This window comes from Lemur catta, chromosome 2, assembly GCF_020740605.2.
Source record: "Lemur catta isolate mLemCat1 chromosome 2, mLemCat1.pri, whole genome shotgun sequence".
In the NCBI taxonomy this organism is placed as follows: domain Eukaryota; kingdom Metazoa; phylum Chordata; class Mammalia; order Primates; family Lemuridae; genus Lemur; species Lemur catta.
Genome location: NC_059129.1, coordinates 103,737,291 through 103,759,179, shown reverse-complemented (window position 1 = coordinate 103,759,179; position 21,889 = coordinate 103,737,291). Strand labels below are relative to the sequence as shown.

The following is a 21,889-nucleotide window of genomic DNA, read 5'->3' as shown; positions in this document are numbered from 1 at the left end:
GACCAAACTTTGTTTCTTGTGGTTGTAGGACCGATGCCCCATTTCCTCACTGTCTGCCAGCTGTGATCTGTTCTCAGCGCTGGCCACCCACATGCCTCGCCACACTATCACTCCATCCTTAAGGCCAGCAGTGGAAAATCTCCCTCACAACGAACACCTCTCACGCTTTGAATCTACCTCCCTAGGAAGAGCCCTCCCTTTCAAGGGCTCACCTGATTAGGTCAGATCCCGCCAGGACAATCCCTCTTTCTTAAAGTCAACTGCCAAATAACATAACCTAATCACCGAGTGACTGTCCCATCATTCACAAGTCCCAGGGCCATACAGGGTGTATACACAGGGGCAGGAATCTGGGGAGACAGCTCAGAATTCTGCCCGCCACGCTGCCATTTTGGCAAGGCACATATTTTCACTCCTTGCCTCCAGCTGGCAGCAAAGAGAGGATTTTCCCACATTGGCAGAGTCCTGCATGCTTTTTTTCACAGCTGGGCTGGGGCCACTGGCTGGACCCAGCACCAGTGCTGAATGTGGCTCAGCCCGTAAGTACTTCCATCTCTGAAGGGCCAGCCCAGCAGTGGCCTTTTCCCTACCTCAGGGCCCTGGGGCGTGCTTGTGATTCCGAGCGTGGCCCATGTGGTCCTGCTCTCTTCCCAGCCTCCCCAGGCATCCCTGACCCTTCTTCCCTGCTGTCCCCAGAGGCAGCACTGCCTGTACTCACCCAAGGGGTGTCAGAATCATCTGACCCAGTGTCCCACAAAGGAGGAAAGCCCCATTGTAAAGGATTGAAAAATGCTGGGAAATTGGGAAATTTGTGTGACAGGTTCTGTGGCCCAACTACCATTGCTACCGATTTTATACTCAACTGTCTCGAAACGTCCAGCTCCCTGGGGTTCCCTGGGCTTTCAAGGGATTAACTTTCCCCATGGAGCATGTAACAAAATACCTCTGGTCAATTCTCATGTGTTTCCAATTTCATGAGGCTCAAGAGCCCCTGCCGGGAATCTTCTGTCCAGGAGCCACGTAATTTCTGATGTGTCTCTGCCACGTCTTACCCTTTCTCCTCAGGCCATTGCTATTGACTGCAAAAGCGTGTTTGCTCGTTAAACCATCAGTTTTTGCTTTTTTCCCAGAGAAGTTTATAAACCTGTGCAATTGATCTAGAACTTAGCTTTAAGTTCTTTTTACAACAGCCCCCATCTCAGTTACTTGTGCTTGATTTCTCAGTTCTTAGGTTCAATTCCCTTCCTTATTCTTTTACTTCCATTATGATACCTGCCCAGGTAAAATGGAGACCACCTAAAGGGATAGGGAACAATAGCACCAGGAAACATGCCACATCAGAGTATGAGACAAATGTGGCTTCATCTGTCACTCTCTGAAGTCTGGGCTATCCACTGTGGCCTGTCAGGACCAGGGATGGCTAGTTATGCCTGAGGGCTGTCGCTTCTTCACACCCACCTAGGTTGGTTTCTGAGACAAAAGCACTTACACTGCTAAAATTAAAGTTATTTGTTGTTGTTTTTACCTTCCCTCCTCCTGCCATTCCTCCTCTGCCTGCAAGTGTATGTGTCTCAAGAGAAAATAATTTGCTCATGCAAAAGATTGGCACTGGCAATCTGGTACCCAGCTCCCACACACCTAAAATCTTCTCACAAGTCCTGCGACATTATAATTTGGGCATCCTGGCATTGCTTTATTGTTTGGCATATAAGAAGATATCAGTGTATCTGTGTTTAATGTGCATCTGGCAGACCAGACTGTGGTCTGTGGCATCAGTAGGAGGGAGTGTGTGTTCAAGCAGACTCATCTTAATCAAAGTACCCTGTGCCTGTCATAGCAGACAGAGTCAATCCTTTAGGCCAGCTTCAGGCTAGAGAGCTATGTGAAGAAGGAGTCTCAGGCCACACCATGTCACAGCCGCAGAAAGTGCTGTGATCAGTTGATAATATCCACCATGCTCAATAGAACAGGGTGTGGCGATCCTTGAATTCTGTATCTGGCAACTCTTCCCATGGTGCTTAACACCATTGGTGCCTTTGGAAAGATCCACAGGACTAGGGACATTTTAAGTAAATCAGGTTTTATTTGCATAGTAGAAACAGTGCCCTTCAGTTTGCAAAAGGATTGGCAAATAAAGGCTTCACGGCTATGCTATAGACGTCTTGACCACAAGCACAGAATCTGATTGGTCAAAGGGCTTTCACCAGTTTTTCTAGGCGTGACATTGTGCAGAGGACTATAGCCATGAGTCAGTCCATGATGTGTGATGTTTTTCTGATCAGAGTAATGCCAAGACTCCACTCTCAGAATGGCATTATTTGGTGTTTCCCAACGCTCCACAGATCCAGAGCAAGTATAATAGCCCATCATATGTTCATGATGGACCTACAGCATTAGATGGAAAAACCACGGCACGTAACTATACATAGTAAAGAATATTTTTAGTTTAGCTCAAATGCTTAGAAGTTTGCCTTATGCAAAGAGCCTGAGCACATTAAGTACAGTTTGTATGGCGTCTTCTGCTTCTTCCATCAGGAAACAATTAGTCTGAATGCCCCTTGTGGGAGGAAGAAGACCACAAGTTCTTATATAAATATTTTCATTGTGATTAACTTTTAATGACTTGAGACTGCATTTACCGATTTATTTCTGTTTCTTTATGTGTGTCAGTGCTGGGGATAGGGTAAGCAAGATCTGTATAAAAATATTACTTAACTCAAAGTTTCACAAGCATGAATTGGTGACAGTGCTGTCTTTCCTGTAAAAGAATTGTTTCCTCCAAAATGGTTTTGACTGAGTATTTTTGTTGTATTTATTCATTTGACGAATATTTATTGAGTGCTACTGAGTGTCGGGCACTGTTTTGGACACTGAGGATGTGGCAGTGAAACAAAAAATAATCCCTGCCTTCTAGGAGCTGGTGATTTTCCCCTCTCTATTATTTAATAAAATTATAAATAAGCTGGTAGTCATTTATTACAGTGTATTACTTTTTTAATGGATTCTGAAAGATTATTTTTTCTTAATTTGGTTAGATGTAGGGTCCTGTTTTCTGCAGGGTTCTGATGTAGGGGTTTATTTTGTTTTGTTGGAGTTGCAAGGATGGCTTGTAATGCGAGTTCTCATTGGTTTGGGTTCTATTTCTATTTCTAGAGCAAGCTTCTAGAGAAAAAGCATTTCATGTCTCTTTTTAAGACTGCCTCCTTCTACCTGGCATGCTTATTCTAAGGAAAGTGTTCTGGGTTGCATGTTAATCACATGTATGTACGGGAAACATTTGTTATGCTGTTTCAAAAACAGATATAAATTCTTTCCTTGGTGTAAATCAGGATTTCTTGACCTTGACACTACTAACACTTGGGGCCAAGTAATTCCTTGTTGTAGGAGGGTGTCCTGTGCATTGCAGGATGTTTAGTAGCATCTGTGGTCTCTACCCCCTGGGTACCAATAGCATCCCTTCCCATGGAGTGTTCAACCAAAAATGTCTCCAGACATTGCCTAATATGTCTCTTGGGGGGACAGGGGGAATGGCAAAGTCACCCCCAGCTGAGAACCACTGGTATAAATGATGTGATTCTGTGATTCAGGTCTTACATCCTCTAATTACAGTAAGTCAGTGAAATCCCTGAAAAAGAGATCTGGGACAAGAAATATTTTCTGTCTGGCCTTTGTAAAAGCTTGGCGCAACTTTCCACCGTGAAAGAGTTAATATAATATGAGCAAGATAACTATCAGTGTGATGAAGCAACATCAACAACAAATGATGAAATTCTTTTAGTAAATCATTCCTTGGAAATATTTTGCATCTCCTGTTGGAAACTTGTTAAAATCATATTCATTTACCGTAAGTTACAAAGCATGTTGGACACGGTATACTGTAAATTAATCTCAAATGATTTACGAGCAAATGTGTTCCAGATTTGGTGATCTCAGCTTGAGCAGTAGGCGGCTCTTTTCCAAACATTTCCATTCTCAAGAACTGACATTCAATTCAAAAAGTATTGAAACACGTAATGTGAGAGGGCTTTGGAGCAATCTGATTTCACTCCCATGACCCGGTCCAGCAGAAAAGCAGTGCTCAGAATAGTGCCCAGGAGAGCCCTCCTGTCTGATGTGGCACCTCCCACCTTGGTTTGCAAGATAATATAGAAAACCTGGTGCTTCCATTCTCCTTTGCTGCCTCAAGCGTCTTCCCGCCTTGTGCCAGCTGTGCCCTCTCCAGTGAATATGTGTTATTACACATGATGTCATGTGTTTCTTGTTTTATTCTTTGGTCCCAAATGGGCTGCTTTGCAGAATTTTGGCAGGGACCTCCATTGCCTGTTCTACCTACCCCCTGCCGGCTCAACAGGGTATTGCAGTCCAAAGTGGGGTCATTAACAAACCTACCCTGTATTTCTGAATCATCTTCACTTCTCACACACATACCGGTAGATTAAAAAATGCAGGGTACCCTGCTGATAAAAGTCACTGGAAGGAGGGTTGGCCTTGATACAGAGAGAAAGAAAGGGCAAAAAGAAACATAACAGGCTGCAGAATCTTCACTCATCCGGTTGCTGTTTACTGTGCCAGGCACTGGCAATATAGCTGCCATGAAAACAGACGGTGCCCTGCTTCCCTGGAACTTGCAATCCACGGGGTGACAAGGCAAGTGGCTAGGCCACGTTTTAATATGGCACAGTGGATGTTGCGAGGGGAATCAGGATGCCATGGTGGGGGCACTTGGGAAAGCACTGCCCGCCTGGGAGGGCAGGGGAATCAGCAGAGGCTTTGCAGAGGAAGTGGCGCCTTACTAACTGAGATGCGAAGGATGTGTCGCGTATCAAAGAGGAGGGGAAAGAGTGTTCAAGGCCATGTTTCAAGGCCTGAAGGTAAGGGGGGTGGGAATGGAAGCTTTGAAGAGTTGGGCATGTTTGAACAGTGGAGAGTGAGGAGTAAATGAGGAACAGCAAATAAGGATGGTTTTCAGGACTCCGACCGGAGCAGCTGGGGGGTTAGTGGTGCCATTTACTGTGATGAGGAGCTGGGAGAAGTAGGCTTGAGGGCAGGGTGACAGTGACTCGAGTTTTTAATCCACCACTAACTCTGGAACATGGGAATGATTTTTTTGCTTCATGTTTTTGAAGGATGTCAAAAGCTAATGGAAATTTGAAAAGTTAATTAGCAGCTATAAGTAATTTTGTTACTGTAGGCTATCATGACATCCTGCAAATATACTCAGACCTCTTACATTCTGCCAATTTCATTTTTCATCCAGTAACTGCCTCTTAATTTCGATACTTATCATCATCTTATTGCTTAAGATTGACCAATTTTGTGCCTGGAGCGTAGGTACCCGTGAGCGGAGATGTCTGCTGCCTTGGTTAGGGGCTGGAGTCTGGCTGATCCAGCACGCCCGTGCTCTCTTTAAATTTCCTCTACCATGATGGACATTTTTATTCTAATATTGCATAGACTCATTTTATAGAGCATACATTATTTTCTGAGATGACTAAAGAAAGGAGTAATTGGTATCACTGGACTGTCTTTAGGCAGGTGTGTGCTATTACAGAATTTTAAGGGGTGCAGGCCTCATCCGAGGAAAATTGCTGCGTGGTGAAGATTGCACTGTGTGAGGATACCGTCATCCTGCGCACCTGGGGAACAACTGTGGTCGTTGGGGCCAGGGAACTGAGCTTCCTCCCACACGTCCCCCCAGCCACTGCTTTTCCTCACGCCCCTCACAGCCCCGAAATAGCCAAGGGCAAGCCTTGCCAATCATTCCTCTTTAGTAGTAAAGCCACCCAGCAAGGAGGGAACATCCAAGCTCATGTGCTTCCTTTTTGTCTTGGGCAGGAATTTAGATAATGGGCTGTGTGCAATGTAAGGATAAAGAAGCAACAAAACTGACGGAGGAGAGGGATGGCAGCCTGAACCAGAGCTCCGGGTACCGCTATGGCACAGACCCCACCCCCCAGCACTACCCCAGCTTCGGCGTGACTTCCATCCCAAACTACAACAACTTCCACGCAGCCGGGGGCCAAGGACTCACGGTCTTTGGGGGTGTGAACTCTTCGTCTCATACTGGGACCTTGCGCACAAGAGGAGGCACAGGTAAGGCCCCACGGTCGCAGGGAGGGGCAGCTGCCCTTAATTCTTTTGGCAGTGGAATGTTTGTGCTCCAGTCTGCCCCCTTGGACTATGGGTTTCACACTTAAGTTTCTAATCCATCTCTTCTACCAAATGAGGGATCATTAAAAAGAATATATAGCCAGAACTTGATGTACAAATCAAAATGCCTGGCTCCAGAGATGCGGGGTACCCCCAAGTTGCTGCTCTGTGGGGATCTGCACGAGTTAGCGAGCTACCACGTCCTTCCAAGGCACGGGAGGACAATGGCTGTCAACCGTGGCTGGCTGGGTGGCTCAGAATAACTAGGACAGCTTTTTCAAAATACAGATGCCTGAGCCCTATCCCGGGCCTTTTGAAGCTCCGGGACTGGGTCTGGGTATGTATATTTTGAGTTCTCCAAATATTAATGCAGTCCCTCCCCCACTTTTGGGGGTAGTGCCTTCTCCCTCATCTGCCTAATCTTCAGCCTGCCTTTTTCTCTTTTCTTTTTTTGAAATTTCCTTGTCTTTCACACCATGAGGCCATATTTTACTGCCATGTGTATTTGCTGAGTTAGCTAATAGTTTGTAAAATATCTGGCATACATTCTCAGACATATGTTTTCCAAAATATTTGTAAATTATCTCATGCATCCTTAGTCTTCCAAATCCTCTCTCAGTACGTGAACCATGGTAGATATTTGACATTATTTGTTCCAAAATCGTTTTGTTTATTACAAAAGTTTAAAAGAATGTAGCATCCCTCAGCTCATTTGGGAGCAGATGTCTTATATAATGACATCTGTCTTATATAATGACATATAATGACATAGTGCCTTTTTACCTGGGGATTTGGCACTCCCAAGACATTAGCTGGGATTTTTTCCCCCTCTTCACCCAACACATGGCAGTGTTGTTGCATCAGGGAGACCTGACCCAGGGCCTTTGGACATTATCTACTTCTCTTCCACTAGAATATCATGCTCTGCCCGGTAGAAAAAACATTTGTGTTTACCCTTGTGCTATGGTGACTCTAGCTCTCCCCTTAACCCAGGCCTTGCGTGGGTGAATGAATGCTGGGTACACCTGCTCATGCCCCCTGCCTTCCCGAAGTACCTGGAAAGGAGGGAAGAGGGGAAGAGGCAGACAGGCCCTCTACGGCTATCTGTCTCTTGAGGATGCAGGGGGAAAGAGAGCCAAAAACCCATCCGACACGCTGCCCTGTGCCTACCATGAGAAGCAAGAGGGATATGCCAGCTCAGACTCTTAATTCTGCTGACACAGGCACCGTCCTTGTTCACTCATTCATGAGTGCTGGATAGGAATCCCTGTGTCTGCAGGTATCATTAAAGTCACTGGAGAGGGCTACTTGCCTTGAACTTGGGGGTCTGCCCTGCAGTCAAGGACAATCTTAAGTCTAAGAGGCCATATCATCCCTTAAAAAATTTGAAAGTTAAAACACATTACCCCCAAATGTTGGCAGAGTTTTCTGCCTTGAATTATTTGGTTTTATTATATGTGCACGTCCTTTCTCCCAACAGTGCTTTCAGTCCTTTCAGGCCAAAACAGTGTCTGTGTTTCTCTGTAACTTACCTCCCTTGACTCTCCTCTCAGTCCCTGGAACATAAAAGCCTTTACTGAGAACTTGTCCGCGGTGCAAGGAGCGAGTGGGAGTGCTGGACTCGGTGTGCCCTGCCTTCCACGCCATGGAGCTGGCCTGGCTTGGCTTTTAAATTACATCAGGAAGGGAATCTGTTAATAGAGTGTTAAATACGAGTAGGCGTGACCTTACAGGTACCCACATTTTTCTTTCAAGCCAGTCTTTTCTTACCTTTCAAAGAAATCTACAGAAAGGAGGACAGTTGCCAAATGAGCCTTGCCTCGCACGGGCAGACATCTGAATGCCAGCTCCCCTACAGGAAGCCCCACGTTTGGTGGGGTGGAAAAACATCCCTCCCACCCCCCAGTTTTTGAACAGTCCTATGGACACATCTGTTCCCTTGGAACTACCTACACAGAAAGGTGGCAGCTTGGTAGGGGAGGAGGCTGCACGTTGTGTGTTCTCTAGGCCTTCAAGCACTCCAGGCACTTCGAAGTGTGTAGAGATGAGCATGAGAAGCCAGATTATAGGGAAATGAAACGTATTAGTTATCAATTGCTATATAGCAAACTACCACAAAATGTAGTAGCTCAAAACAAGACACATTTATTATCTCAGTTTCAGTGGGTCAGGAATCCGGGAATGACTTAGCGGGGTCCTCTACTTCAGAACCTCTCACAGGCCTCATCCAGGCGTCTTGGCTGGACTGTTGTCGTTTCACATCCGACTGAGAATGATCTCCCAAGCTCGGGCAGTGTTGGCAGGATTGGGTTCCTCGCTGGCTGTTGGCCGAACGCACAGGTCTTTGTCATGTGGGCCTTGCCCACAGGGCACCTTGCTCCGTCAAAGTATGCAAGCCGCAGTGGCAATAAAGTCAGTCTGCTAAGAATAAGGAGAATCACCACCTTTAGAAGCCTAGTCACTTAAGGGACATCCCATCATCACCTCTGTACATTCTGTTTGTTAGAGGCAAGTCCTCAGGCTCAGCCCACACTCAAGGGAAGGGGACTGCACGGGGCATGATCCCAGGAGGCAGGAATCAGCGAGGGCTGACTCAGGATTCTGCCTGTCATGTGGAGAAAGTCCAAGTTCAAATGGGACTCTGCACATTCTTTGCTGTTGATACAACTTCTGCAAAGCAGGCATGGCCTCTCGGGAGAGTCAACCAGATGACAAGACATAGGGTGGGTGTGAGGAAGAGTGAGTACTACAAGACAGTATGAGGAAAGGTGAACTCCCAGCAGGAGGGGGACAAGGAAGAGATTCCAATTTCAGCAGGAGGACCGAGCCCTGGCAACTGCTAAAACAATTGCAGATGCCAAGGGCGATACATCCTTTAATTGGGGTGCGCCTTACAGAAGGGGTCTTTTCTAAATTTCCCCAAGCTGCAGGAGGAGTTTCCTGTTACTTCCACGTTACTGTTACGCCAGGGGAAAGAGTCATTCGTTTTTCCCAGAACCTGATGTGGGCTTCCGAGTGGAGGAGAATGTGTGTCTGATGAAGCATGTTCATAATCCCTGCAGAGCCCTGCAAATCTGAGCCCTGACGGCCGCTGCTCCCTTTAGTTTTGGACGTCAGTATCTGTCTCTTCCCCAGGCCTCATTCAAAGGCATACGGAGAGAAGTCCTTCCAGCTCCAGGTTTTTGTCAGATTACATTATGCTTCCCCTGCAAAGATCAAGGCATAAACACAGCGCTGTGACTCTGCTTTTCACACATTAATCACAACACTTCACCATGTTGTTAGTGCCGACTAGATGTAGATTTTGAGAATGAGATTTTAGTGAAGATTTAATTTCTTGGAATTAACTTCCCCTCATATAATAATCTCCCTCCTTTTGATGTTGTTTTGGCAGGAGTGACACTGTTTGTGGCCCTTTATGACTATGAAGCGCGGACGGAAGACGACCTGAGTTTTCACAAAGGAGAAAAATTTCAAATATTGAACAGCTCGTAAGTTTGGAGCGGGAGGAGAAGCATGCATACCTTTCAGATTGGTTACCAGTCTGTGCCTCTTCAGGTGTCTGAAATGCTAAGGGAATATTTGCTGAATTCACTAGTTCATAGCAATATAATTTGAGAAAAGAAGAGTCAGTGACACAGTGTAGTATCTGATGGTACTGTGTGTCCAAGGAGCTTTTTGGAGAGCTATAGTAGTAGAGTCCATGTTGTTTTGTTTGGGTTAAAGGTTGTAAAAGCTGTTGCATTGCCCTCCACTGCCCAGAGCATTGCCACAGATCCCCAATTTCAAATGACTGGCACAGAGCTTGGCCACCGGCACCGTGTGCTCTCTGCCTTAAGGCTTTCTTCCCATTTCGGATGTGGCACCAGCTAAGCCCTCACTTGAGGCTTGCAACACATTCCTTTTGTTTTCAAAACTGCTAACCATTCCAATTGGTGGAGCCTGTGGGGGCGTACCCCTGTGGTGAAAATTTGGGAGTGACTGAAGTTTTGGTGAGATGGAAGGAGAAGCGATTTCACCCACTTGTGCATGCCTATGCTGCGTGCATTTTAAACATGGCCTGTAAGAACAACAGTTAAATAGGCAATGGAGAAATTTCAAGAGTTAGACTCACTCACTTTTCAAATCCTTCATTTAATACTCCATAAGGAAGAGTAAATTTAGGTCAGATTTCCCTATGGTTTTAAAATATTGCGCCTGTTAGATTATGGCAGTATGGTTGGGGGCCCTCCAGAAAAATTCAGGCTCCAAAGAAAATTGTGGGGTCCCATGTCAGCAAGCCAGGCACCTCTAGTGACCTGGGGAGTTGCTCCTCGGAGGTTGGGGAAGAATGCCACCCAGAGCCTGCAGGGCACACCAGGAAGTTCTCCTAGGCTACCAAGTCTGGTTGCTTTTCCTTTTGCTCTCTGAGCAAACTGGATTTCATGTGACGGAGGGACTTGAAGCCTGGCTCACTAGGGGGAGGTAAGGGGCAGCCCTGCTCATACCACACAGCCCAGGAAAAAGGGGTGCTCATTGCAACCAGCCTGAATGCTGCCTTCGGGGAAAGCCCATGCCTTCCCTGGGATGCCCCCAGCTCTCAGGACCGTACACCAAGAACACGGCACCTTTCAGCAGCAAGAACTGGATGCCTCCAAAGGAGGCCAGTCTAGACATCAGAAGACACAGTCTGCATAGCCACAGAACTGTTTTTTTTAATTCCTAGTATTGACATCATTAACAGAGGCAGAGGTGGGTTTTTTAACTTTTTATTGAAACGTGCAGAAAAGTGCATATATCGAAAGTATACACAGTGATGATTGCACAACAGTGTGCATGTACTTACTGCCACTCAGCTGTACACACAGAAATAATTAAAATGATACATCTTGTGCTACATATGTTTTACCACATTTTTTAAAAGCATACTGTTTGCTGAATTTTCACAAACGCAACATGCCTGTGCAGCCAGCACCCAGGTCAGGAAGAGCATGACCTGCCCCCAGGATCCCTTCTCCTGTAGCCACAGACCTACTTTAAAAATAGTAAACAGCTGCCATTTACTGAAGGCCCCTTATGTACCAGCCATGTGCTAAGTCACAAATGTTCTTGTTTATCCTTCACAACTGCCTGAGGTATGTATCATGGTCACCATTTGACATCCGAGGAGCAGAAGGCCCAGGTTGGGGAACCACCCCAGCGCGGAGGCAGCAGGTGGCAGAGTGCAGGGTGGGACGCTGGGAGGGCATCCTGGGAACAGTGTCAAGTGTGACCTTGGGAAGGCCCAGATGCCCCCATCAAAGGGGATCAAACCATTCCAGCTACATGGAGGTTTGGAAAGTTGGCTGGGAGGCGGGAGAGGAGGGAATTTGGCTTTGATCTCTTCTGATTGATGATTTCTTGCTGTCAGTTTGATTCTCAGAAGAATGCTTCTTATCAGAGTCTATTAACTTTGGATTCTGAAATACAACCCACTTCCCCTCCCCAGTTTATACAATATTCTCTAAATGCCATGGTTGATTAGAAACTTTAAAACTATTTGTAAATTCTAAAAGGTAAGAACCAAGTAGCAGCAGGCAGGACCATACTCAGCTCTCCTCGGGTTTTCCCCGCACTGCGGGTGGTTCTGTGCATCAGGTTGTACGGCACTTGCAAAGTCAGTCCCTGCCACAGTCAAATCCAAGACTTCTTCCTGTGTTGATCCAGAAAGGATCTATAACGTCATTAAATTGAAATTTTGGAGAAACATTCAAGGAGGATCCAATCTACCTCAATCTATGTTTTGTGATTTGCATGCATGGCCTTCGATGTTTCCAGAGGCATCTGAGCCTCTGACCCTGTTCTTAAAGAGGAAAATATTACATAGGTTCTTCTCCCCTTAATGTTCTTCCTTTTTACCAGTGGAATTCCTCATTCTATGTGCCATTTAAATGCCCTTTCTCAAGGTTATAGAAGAGAAAAATAAGGTATGTGTAACAAATACAGTATCCTGAAGTCAAGGGTAATAAAAAGGAAGAGAAAATCGAGCAGGAAAAACAAAGCATTAATATGGAAGCAGATGGCACACAGCTCCTCCCTGCTCCCGGCCCCTGGCTCTCCCGGCTGAAGGGAAGGAGGGGTGGGGCTCTCTTCTCCCTGGGGCAGCTGCTACACCTCCTAGTGTGTGTGCTCCCACTCCCTTCCCCTGTCAATAGGCAGAAACTAGAGGCCACTGGGACTGGCTTTTGTGTTTCATAGTGCAGCTTAACTATGGGAGATGGTGTGCTGTGTGCCCTAAGGCAGTGTTCCTGCTGCCCAACACGGGTGGGGGTACTTCACTGACCTGCTGTTGTAAGTGCTCAGTGTCATGTATTAGGACGTTATAATAAGAATGCCACACGGCTAGGCAGATCAAGGCTGACTTCTGTTGGCAGATGCCACTTCCTGGCTCCATCAAGGCTCCCGACTCCTGGGACCACAAGCCCTGTGTGCAACCTCAGGGATTGGGGCCAGGCTCTTTTAATAAGTCTTTAAGTCAGAGGAACAGGGGGAGCTGTTATAAAAACTTAAAAGCCATTCTAAACCAGCACCAGGGTTTAAATCATGTATTTGAATCAGAGCAAGATAACAAAGAATATCTCACCAAGTGTGAATTGATGAAAAGATCTGAACTATGAAATGCAGCTTTAATAACGCTAATTATCCACAATAACTCAAGTAAAGAAATAAAAGATAGCATAATAGAGATCCTGTTTCCTAAATTGACATGAATGATTTTTATGCAGTATTTGTTTATAGGTGAATTGGTGCTTCTAGTATATTAAAAAGATGATTTATTCACTTGCTCAACAACTTTTGATAGATGTTTTGAGTCTATACCAGCCCCTCTGGCTCAGCCTGTGAGGTTTACTATATAATACACTGAATCTTTGTCGCCTCATGTCTCCTTTGATGGAGAAAGTGACCCTGGATGGCCTAGAAAAAGAGAAATCAAGGATTTTATCTTTCTCTTGAGTAACTGAAAACCCTGGTAAGATTAATGGGGTCAAACAAGAAAATCATGAATTCTTGATGCATGACTTTAGAATAAGCTGATAATTGAATTCTGTGCTAAACTATTTAGGTGCCTAGACCAAAATGAGATCGTTAATAGTAGATTTGAATTGGAAATGGCTTCATTAATGTCAGATCACCTGGGTGAGAGGAGGTTTGTCCCAACCTGCAGCAAAATGTATAGGCTTTCTGCCCCCATTGACATTCCCACACACCCTAAAATTGATGCTAACCTTTCTTTTTCTTAATTCAATTAGAACTAACTTGATGAAGGTTATCTTGCATTAAAAAATAAGTCTCTGATACAAGCACATAATTTTTCCCCCGCCATTTTGGAGCATTTCCCAGGTTGGGGACGAGGTGGCGGGGAGTGGGTATTGTTATTTTTTTATGATGAAATGTCTCCATCTAGTGGAATTTCAGAGCAGTAAACGTTGTCACTATATTCAAGTGAGCATTATGTATCCAAAGCCATTTCCTTAAACACATACGATGTTGAAAGAAAAAAATACACTTCCACATATGTTCTCAGATGATATCCTTACAACTGCTTGTATTTCTCTTGGGGGGCATAAAAATGAGACCAGTACAAACTGTTGACATTTTTAATTTCATGATTTGAACCTGAAAAATCAGCAGAGTGCATGTGATAGGGGAATAGCACAGTGCAGATTCCACACCACTGGTAACCACCTAACTCTTAAGTTAGGGTGATGGTATATACAGGTGTATATACGAACACAGGTGTTTGTATATACTGTACATGTATTCTTTGGTATTTGTAAATATTTCATAATAAAATTCTGAACATGAACTAAATTTAAGGTCATGAATAAAGGGCTTTCTGGGTATGAGAAATGTTATCTCCTTTTAAATTGATTTGTTTAATAGGATAAAAAGGAGAAATTGAGAAACCTGAGTTTTAAATTAAAACACTTTTTCAAATACTTTTGCCAGCACCCTGGTTTTCGGTGGGCTGTTACTTACGCCACCAGATGCATTCCCACAGCTGCACTGTACCACACACTGGCTTGTCACCCTTGCTCTGTTGAATCCTGCCCGGAGCCACTGCCCCCTTGCCCAGGGAGTCTAGAGAGTGGGCCTCTGGAGAAAGGCTGGCGCTTGCTGTGGAGGCTGGTGATCCTCCACCTCGTTAAGTCAGTCTGGGAGGATCTTTACCAGGGCCAAAAGCCAACACATTTTCTCCCTGGCCAAGAGCTTTGACACAGAGCCCAGCCAAAAAGTGATTAAAAAAAAATAAGACCTGAGCTTTCTCTGGCTGCCTCCAAGGACCAAAAAAGGAGGGCGAGAAGGTGCTGGGCGTCTGGTGATGAGAAGTCTGAGAGTCCTCCTGACTGCAGGCCAGTGTTGGGCCCTGCAGACGCTCACGTGATGTCACAGCCACAGCCCGCACACATGGCCTCCACCGTGAGGCTGGGAAGAAGCCATCCTGCTCTTTGTCACATGTAAACCTGTGTGAATCTAAGCATATGAGCTTGAATTGTTTAAACCAGTGGTCCCCAATCTTTCTGGTACCAGGGACTGGTTTTTCCACAGGTCTGGGGGGAGGGAGGGGAAGGTTTCAAGATGATTCAAGCACATTACATTTATTGTGCACTTTATTTCTATTATTACGTCGTAATATATAATGAAATAATTATATACCTCACCATAATGCAGAATCAGTGGGAGCCCTGAGCTTATTTTCTGGCAACTAAGATGGTCCCATCTGGGGGTGATGGGAGACAGTGACTGATCTGACAGGAGGCAGAGCTCAGGCGGTGACGGAACCTGTCCCTGTCCAAGGCCTGGGAGTTGGGGACCACAGGTTTAAATTACTCCCTGGCTTTAAGGCAAGAGCAGTGTTCTGAGTGTCCCTTTCCTGTCCTTGTGAGCTCCCGGGTTGAGACTACTAGACTGTGGCATGAACGTCAGGCAGTACAGGGTGGTCTGACCAACGTCTCACTTCCCTCCTGAGTTCTGTGCTTCCCCTGATGTGCACTCACAGCTACTCCCACCCTCCCTCTCCTGCCCGTCAGCCTCAGGCCGGTGCTCTGCGTATTTGATGGAATAACCTCAGATTGGAAAGGCCTGAGGAAGGCCTATCCTGTTGTGGTCTTCGTTGTCCCCCCTGCGGAAAGGTGTGTCTCCCCATGTTCCTGAGAGCAAGCAGGCAACGTTCAGACTATGCTTTCGCCCCTAGTGGGGCCTCCTAACAGGCTTCCCTTCCCAGACAACCTGCAGCTGGGATGTTTTTCCTAAGTAGGCTGAGGCCGGGTTTCCTTCCCCTCTGTCCAAGTTGAGGACGCTTACCCAGCAAAATCCCCCCTGCCTGACCAGGAGAACCTGCTCGTGGCCAGAGTCCTACATTCTTAATTCACAAACAAGGCAGGAGACAACACTGAGCTCATCTCATGGCTGACTAGGCCAGTAACATTTTGACTTTCATGGGGTTGGGGGTTGGGGGGCTATGTTCGAGTTTAGGGAAAAGGAGCAGTTTGGAGAAATCAGGTGATAGGATGGATGGCTAGACGACAGTCAGAAACTTTGGACAGCATTGAATCTGTAACTGCAAAACTTTGAAGTGGTCAACATATTCACTTCTTTCTCTTTTTTCTTTACAGGGAAGGAGATTGGTGGGAAGCCCGCTCCTTGACAACAGGAGAGACAGGTTACATTCCCAGCAATTACGTGGCTCCAGTGGACTCTATCCAGGCAGAAGAGTATGTTTTATTTTGTTGTGTTTTGGCTTAACCACTTGCTTTTAAAAGTTGGTTGCCACAATAAAATGCCATTAACATTGAGCAGGAGAGAGAAGAAATTCACTAGAGTGATTAAAGGTTGAGAGAATATTGTAATCCTGTGTTTCTCAGGCTTTATGCCTGGCTTTTGCCACATCTATGTAATAATCTGTGTAATACTTGCACTATTATTAACTTAAAGTTTTTCTTTAAGCCTGCTCACTTTTTAAAAACATATTTATTTTGAACAGAAATGTTATATCAGTACCTTAAATGAAAACCCAATGTCACTTGTCATAGATAGAAAGTAACCATGAAAATGTGATGAAATTCTAGCTAAAGCATATATTATTGCCCACCCAAGTTTCAAAGCCTGCAGTCTGCTCCCTCTATTAGAGGGAGAGGGGGAGGGGAAGGTAAATAATGATCAAAGATTAAGCTTTTTCTCCCAGTGTAATCAGGAACATTAAAAGGGTGCTGAAAGGACACACTTTCCATGCTTCATGTAGAAGTATCTCACATGCAGTGTGTCCCACAACTTGGGAAATACTATGGTGATGGGTTTCAAATGGTCCTTTCCTTTCCTTTGATTTGGAATCTCAGTTTCTTTGATAGTAAATAGTAAATAGCAATTATTTGGCCCAAATATTCAGCTGGTAGCCACTTACGAAGGTGGTCAGTAGGCCGAGGGGACCCAGAAGGGATACCCATTGTTCCTTCTCCTGACGTGAATGGGCTTGGGAGCCAACCCTGACTCCTGCACGGAGGGACAGGGAGGTGGAGCGATGATCTCCCAAATGCAGGAACTTGGCCTCCTCCCTGACACCTTGGGGCCTGCCTCTCGAGAAAGGGAGAAAAGTCAGTCGCCAAGCCCAGGCTTTGGCTCTGATATTTAATTTTGCTGCGGGTTTGTTTAAGCATTGCAGGGAGGATTAGACTCCACACCCCAGCCAAATCCCCAATTGGATCATTCTCTTGTCTTTAATTCTCTTGCATTTCCTCTAAGATCTGTTTTGCTTCCCACTCTCAAATACTTAGTGGTTCTGAGCTGTTTTTTTCTCCTAATGAGTGTGTTTCATTTTCAGTGAATAAAGGTATTTGTATTGAATTTTTGTTTTAGGGCAGATTTGCAAACATCTTTTTATTCTTTCAGAATAAAAAGTACCACCAAAATGTAGCATTACTTTGATTTAACTGGGAATCTACCAGCTATTTATTTAAGTTATATTTATAATGGTCAACTTGTAAAATATTTTGTTTTTAAAGAATATTATTTTTAAAAATAATGCGTATGGTTTTACATATGCAATTAACTATCATTGTCTTAAAATGCTATTGTTTTGGGGCAATCCATTGTTCTAACAATTTTTTTTCACCACTGTTTTACGCAAAATTTTAATTAGGGTATTGATACAAACCCAGAAAGTCATTTCTCACAAATAATTGGTATGATATTCTTTATTACAAGATTAGAGATTGTTGCACATTTTTGTACCTCTGAATGTCACTGAGGAGATAACATGTAGGGTGTCGTTTCTTCAGTGAAACGCTTTAATTCACAAAAGAATCTGACAGTGAACACGTGACACCAATATTCAAGTATAATGAATTGAAATTTCACTTTAGAAACTCAATCCTTTCACAGTCAAATATTCTAAACAATGTTTCCATGCACAGATTCCAATGGAAGGCTCCAGAATTCTTGGTTGGGGGTGGGGGCACTTGCTGCTCATTCGGCCCATCGTGTTGAAATGTTGACTAATTGCCAGGCAGTGGTTAAGGCTTGAGAATGCAGGGGGAAAGTAAAAAACAGCAAAGATCCTGAGGTGACTTGATGTCCTAAAGTGGTACAAGAGTGTCATTAATTTGTTCAGGGAGAAATAGTAAAATGTCTACACCAAGGCATTTTTAAGGACGTGCTCATTGTGCATGCACGGACCTCAATGGTGCACAGTAGCCAGCCCTGCAGCTGTGCCGCAGAGAAGATGTGCGGCAGATCACAGTGCAGGCGCTTGGGAACTGCCGTTTGCTTCTACAAGCCTCGCTCCTGCTGGCTGGGAAGAGCAGGTACAAACAAGCACCCCAAGGCAGCAGCCGTCTCAGATGAGGACAGTAGTCTTGACCATTTTTTTCAGAGTTCCTGTAGGTGGGAAGTTACTGAAAATATCACATATCTTTATTCTTTATCCATTCTGACTGAATTTGTTTTAATGCTTGATTAATGGCCTTTGTATACACTAAGACTGTGTTTTGTTATTTCTCAGGAGTTGTAATTATGCTTAGAAATCAAGAGTCTTTTAGATGAGCGTGGGAAAGGTCTCCCACGGTTGCCGTTTCAAAGCAAGGTCTTAGATTTCTCCTTTTGTGCATGCAGGTGGCAGTTGTAACACAAACCAGTTCTTGTCGTCTCTGGAGGGAAGGAAAACAACCCACAATTCAAATATGATTTGTTTTAAGGAGTGAAAGAGATGGATGAAGGGTAGAATCGGGAATGGATTGAAAGAGAACTGAATGAAGCTAGAAAAAAATAACATATAGGGAAGGGGCTAAGGACAAAATTGGAGGAGGGGGGATTCATGGGTAAAAATGAAAAGCCTACACTATTCCATTTTGTAAATGATTGCTATAAAGCATTTCCTTTCCTTGATCTCATTTAAAGGTGGTACTTTGGAAAACTTGGCCGAAAAGATGCTGAACGACAGCTTTTGTCCTTTGGAAACCCAAGAGGTACCTTTCTTATCCGTGAGAGTGAAACCACCAAAGGTAGGATAACAAGTTGAAAAAGTTGGCTTGTCATTCAAATCTGTGGATTAGTCAGAGGGGATGAAAGGCTTATCTCTAATGTACAAGGATTTTTAAATGGCACATATGAGCGAGAAGAGTCCTGTTTTTAGTTTTCCCTCTGGGCTCTGGAACTACAGATAGCACCAAAAGAACTACAGAGACTCAAAACCAAGACCTTCCTCTTCAAACAGGCTGGGGCAGCTTCACTGCTCTGGGCACACAAGATCATAGAATTTTTCAGAAGTCCTTTAGAATTATGATTTTCTGAAACTCTTAGTTCTGCAGGTGCCAATCATACAGGTTGTTTTTGCTTTCCTTTTGTTTTTTTAATAACTGAAGACTTCACTTCTCTTCCTGCACCTGTTGGCCTTTTCATTATTTAACGACTCATTAGAGCCCACAAGAAAAGATAGGTCAAGGAAGAGAAGAATAGAGGCCTTCTGGCTTAATCTATCAGACACTGGTTATCTGTTCCTGTAAAAAATGCCAAGAGGCAAAAATCTGAGACTCACTTCTAGAGAAACAGTCCTTAGATTTCTTTTGTCCATGCTGTCGCCATCTCCCGGCTTGCCCCGTGTGTAAAGGAGACAAGGGACGCAGCTCAGCTGCAGCATCCTGGTCCTTCTCTTGGGGGGTGGGGGTGGGGAGGGGGCACTGGGTCTGTTCTGTATTAGGCAACGCAAGGGAACCAAATAGAGCATTTTAGAAAAATATCCAGGAGGGTTTCAGTCTCAAGGGCAGAATCATTTTACTGCTAATATCTTCTGACATTTGGAGGACTGTAAGAGGCATCTTCTTCCTGTTCCTGAGTGGAGATGCTCTGTGTGTGTGCACATGTGTGCACCCTCAAATCAGAATAGTTAAGTAAATGAGGCCTAAAAAACAAACTAGTGCTCAAAACGATTGGAGCTGCTAATGCTTTGCATATTTACCAGGTGCCTATTCACTTTCTATCCGTGATTGGGATGATATGAAAGGAGACCATGTCAAACATTATAAAATTCGCAAACTTGACAATGGTGGATACTACATTACCACCCGGGCCCAGTTTGAAACACTTCAGCAGCTTGTGCAACATTACTCAGGTAACCTTAATTCTAACTACCTGCTAACCACTGGGACGCTGGAGGGAGTGGGTAGGCACAGAGCAGGAAATGGGTAATAACAAACATAAACAAAGCCACTAGTAAAATATTTTTCTTTGCCAGCCCCTGACAGTGGGACTTGGCTACATAGGTTCTATTGTTATTCTGTCGTAGTTATTATGAGGTCCATATGTTTGTCAAAAGATTCTGTAACATTCTGGTTCCCCAAGTAACTAGGTTCCATTTTAAAAGTTGTTTGTTTTTTCATCTTCATCCTAACATCCTTGCGCGTTATCTTTTCCCTTACCCTTTCATTATGTAACTCGGAAACCGTGAAGGGAAGAGGACACAGCCTCTGGGAGGGCACTTGCATGGGGACTGCCACAGGGGGTACTGTGCTCCTGCCATCACCGTGCACTCAGCACTGCTGCGGGCGTGGCTGCACGTGCATTGCACCCCCATGCAGCTCATTTGTCATGTGCCACTTCCCACCCACACTTCTGTTTCCCAACCAGACTTAGACTCGTGTGACCCACAGCTCATAGATTACTACATCTATTGTGTTAAATTAAACTTTTTAAAAGTAGATCAGTCTCTGTCCTAACACCCAGAGGTCACCATTATTTTGTTCCTGGATACATAAAATTATTAGATGTTTAGGTGTGCAGTTTGTACATTTTATTAAAGAATGTGGTTTTATGTGTAGTTAAAATGATTGCTTTCTTTCCTAGATTAGCAAGTATCTCCCACTGTAGGATAGATGTACACATGTGGATATAGATACAGTCATATGTGTACAAATATAGATCTATATCCCATTAAGCCCAGTCAGTAGTTTTTTATGTGACCCCTATATACATTTTGTCTTGTTCTTCAGGGTGGTGGCAAGACTCCAAAATAGTATATTATTTAGCTTCTACTATTGCTCTATGCACATTCATTGAAAAATATCTATGTATAATTTTTTTACACAAAGAAAGCAATATTTTGAAAATGGTAATAAGAAATGCCTGTATATTGATCCTGAGCACTAATGAGCAACTGAAAATATTAACAACACTTGGAGTACTAGCTGATTAGGGCACTGGCTAACTTAGCCTATGTGGATTCTACTGAAATATTTGGGAGAAATGGAGCAGAGTACCTCCCTGAGCTTAAGTGATATACTCAAAATGCCTGCATGTTGTAAGGATTTTTCAAATGCTGAAATATATTTCATTACAGCCAAGCATCAGCAGTATCCCCAGGGTTTGGATCATTTGAAAATATTGTTGGAAAGGGCACCTTAATAACATCATAAAGCTGGAAGGAGAGAAGGGATATGAAGAACAATAGGCATTTTTTAATCTCAGAAAAAAATCCATCTTGAGTTAGATTTGTTTTTATATTGGCTTTTCCTCTTCCCTCTTTCTCTCTCTCACACAATAAAATGCCTTTGAGATATTGACACATAAATAATTTCCTGCCTAAACATCTCAGAACCTGAGTCCATCAAAAAAAAAAAAAGGAGTAAAAAGTAAGTTACAGCTGGTTCCCAGAGAGAAGGCAGCAACCCTGCATGTGCTTGCTTGGGGGTTGGGTGGGTGGGGGTCTGTTCACCCTGCAAGCCGGCTCTGCACAGCTTGTGTCACTTCCCTGACTTCTCGTTCTTTGTTACCTTTTCTCACCTGACTGATTTCTAACTTTGCATTTAATCAGTTTCCCCTTGCTATTGCTAGATTCTAAAAGGTGTATTCTTAAAAAAAAAAAAAAAGAGAGAGAGAAAAAAATCTCCCCCAGTAACTTCCAAGTGATAATTACTTTTTTCCTTCGTCTTTTTCATAAGCAACAGAATTCTTTCCCATCCTTGAGTTTCTGCAAATTTTAGTTTCTATTCTTTCTCCTTTCAAACCAGAGTCCTAAATTATACATCAGCGACTGTTACAGTGTTTTTTTTAAATGGGAAATATCAAAGAAGCAATGCAAGAGTATTAACTGGTAGAATGGAGTCGGTTAGAAAGCCAAAAAGATCTCTAGAAAAACATGACCTCTTTTTTCCCCCACCAGGTATATCTTCAGCCTTACTAGTTTATAACAGTCTAACATTCTATAGAAGAATCTTACACTAAAGTTATAATT

General features: G+C 44.2%; 1 protein-coding gene across 4 annotated transcripts in view; it reads left to right on the top strand.

The window, feature by feature from the left end:
* FYN (FYN proto-oncogene, Src family tyrosine kinase) overlaps nucleotides 1-21,889 on the top strand; it is a 195,689-nt gene that overhangs the window by 135,684 nt on the left and 38,116 nt on the right. For 3 of the 4 annotated variants that reach the window (XM_045544197.1, XM_045544200.1, XM_045544199.1), the window contains exons 4-8: nucleotides 5,836-6,093; nucleotides 9,545-9,641; nucleotides 15,786-15,884; nucleotides 18,562-18,665; nucleotides 19,622-19,771. In XM_045544197.1, the coding sequence (XP_045400153.1) occupies nucleotides 5,847-6,093; nucleotides 9,545-9,641; nucleotides 15,786-15,884; nucleotides 18,562-18,665; nucleotides 19,622-19,771 (697 nt within the window). In that variant the 5' untranslated portion in view covers nucleotides 5,836-5,846. Of the gene's footprint in view, nucleotides 1-5,832; nucleotides 6,094-9,544; nucleotides 9,642-15,785; nucleotides 15,885-18,561; nucleotides 18,666-19,621; nucleotides 19,772-21,889 lie in introns of those variants that run through there. The other variant, XM_045544198.1, reaches the window with a different exon arrangement.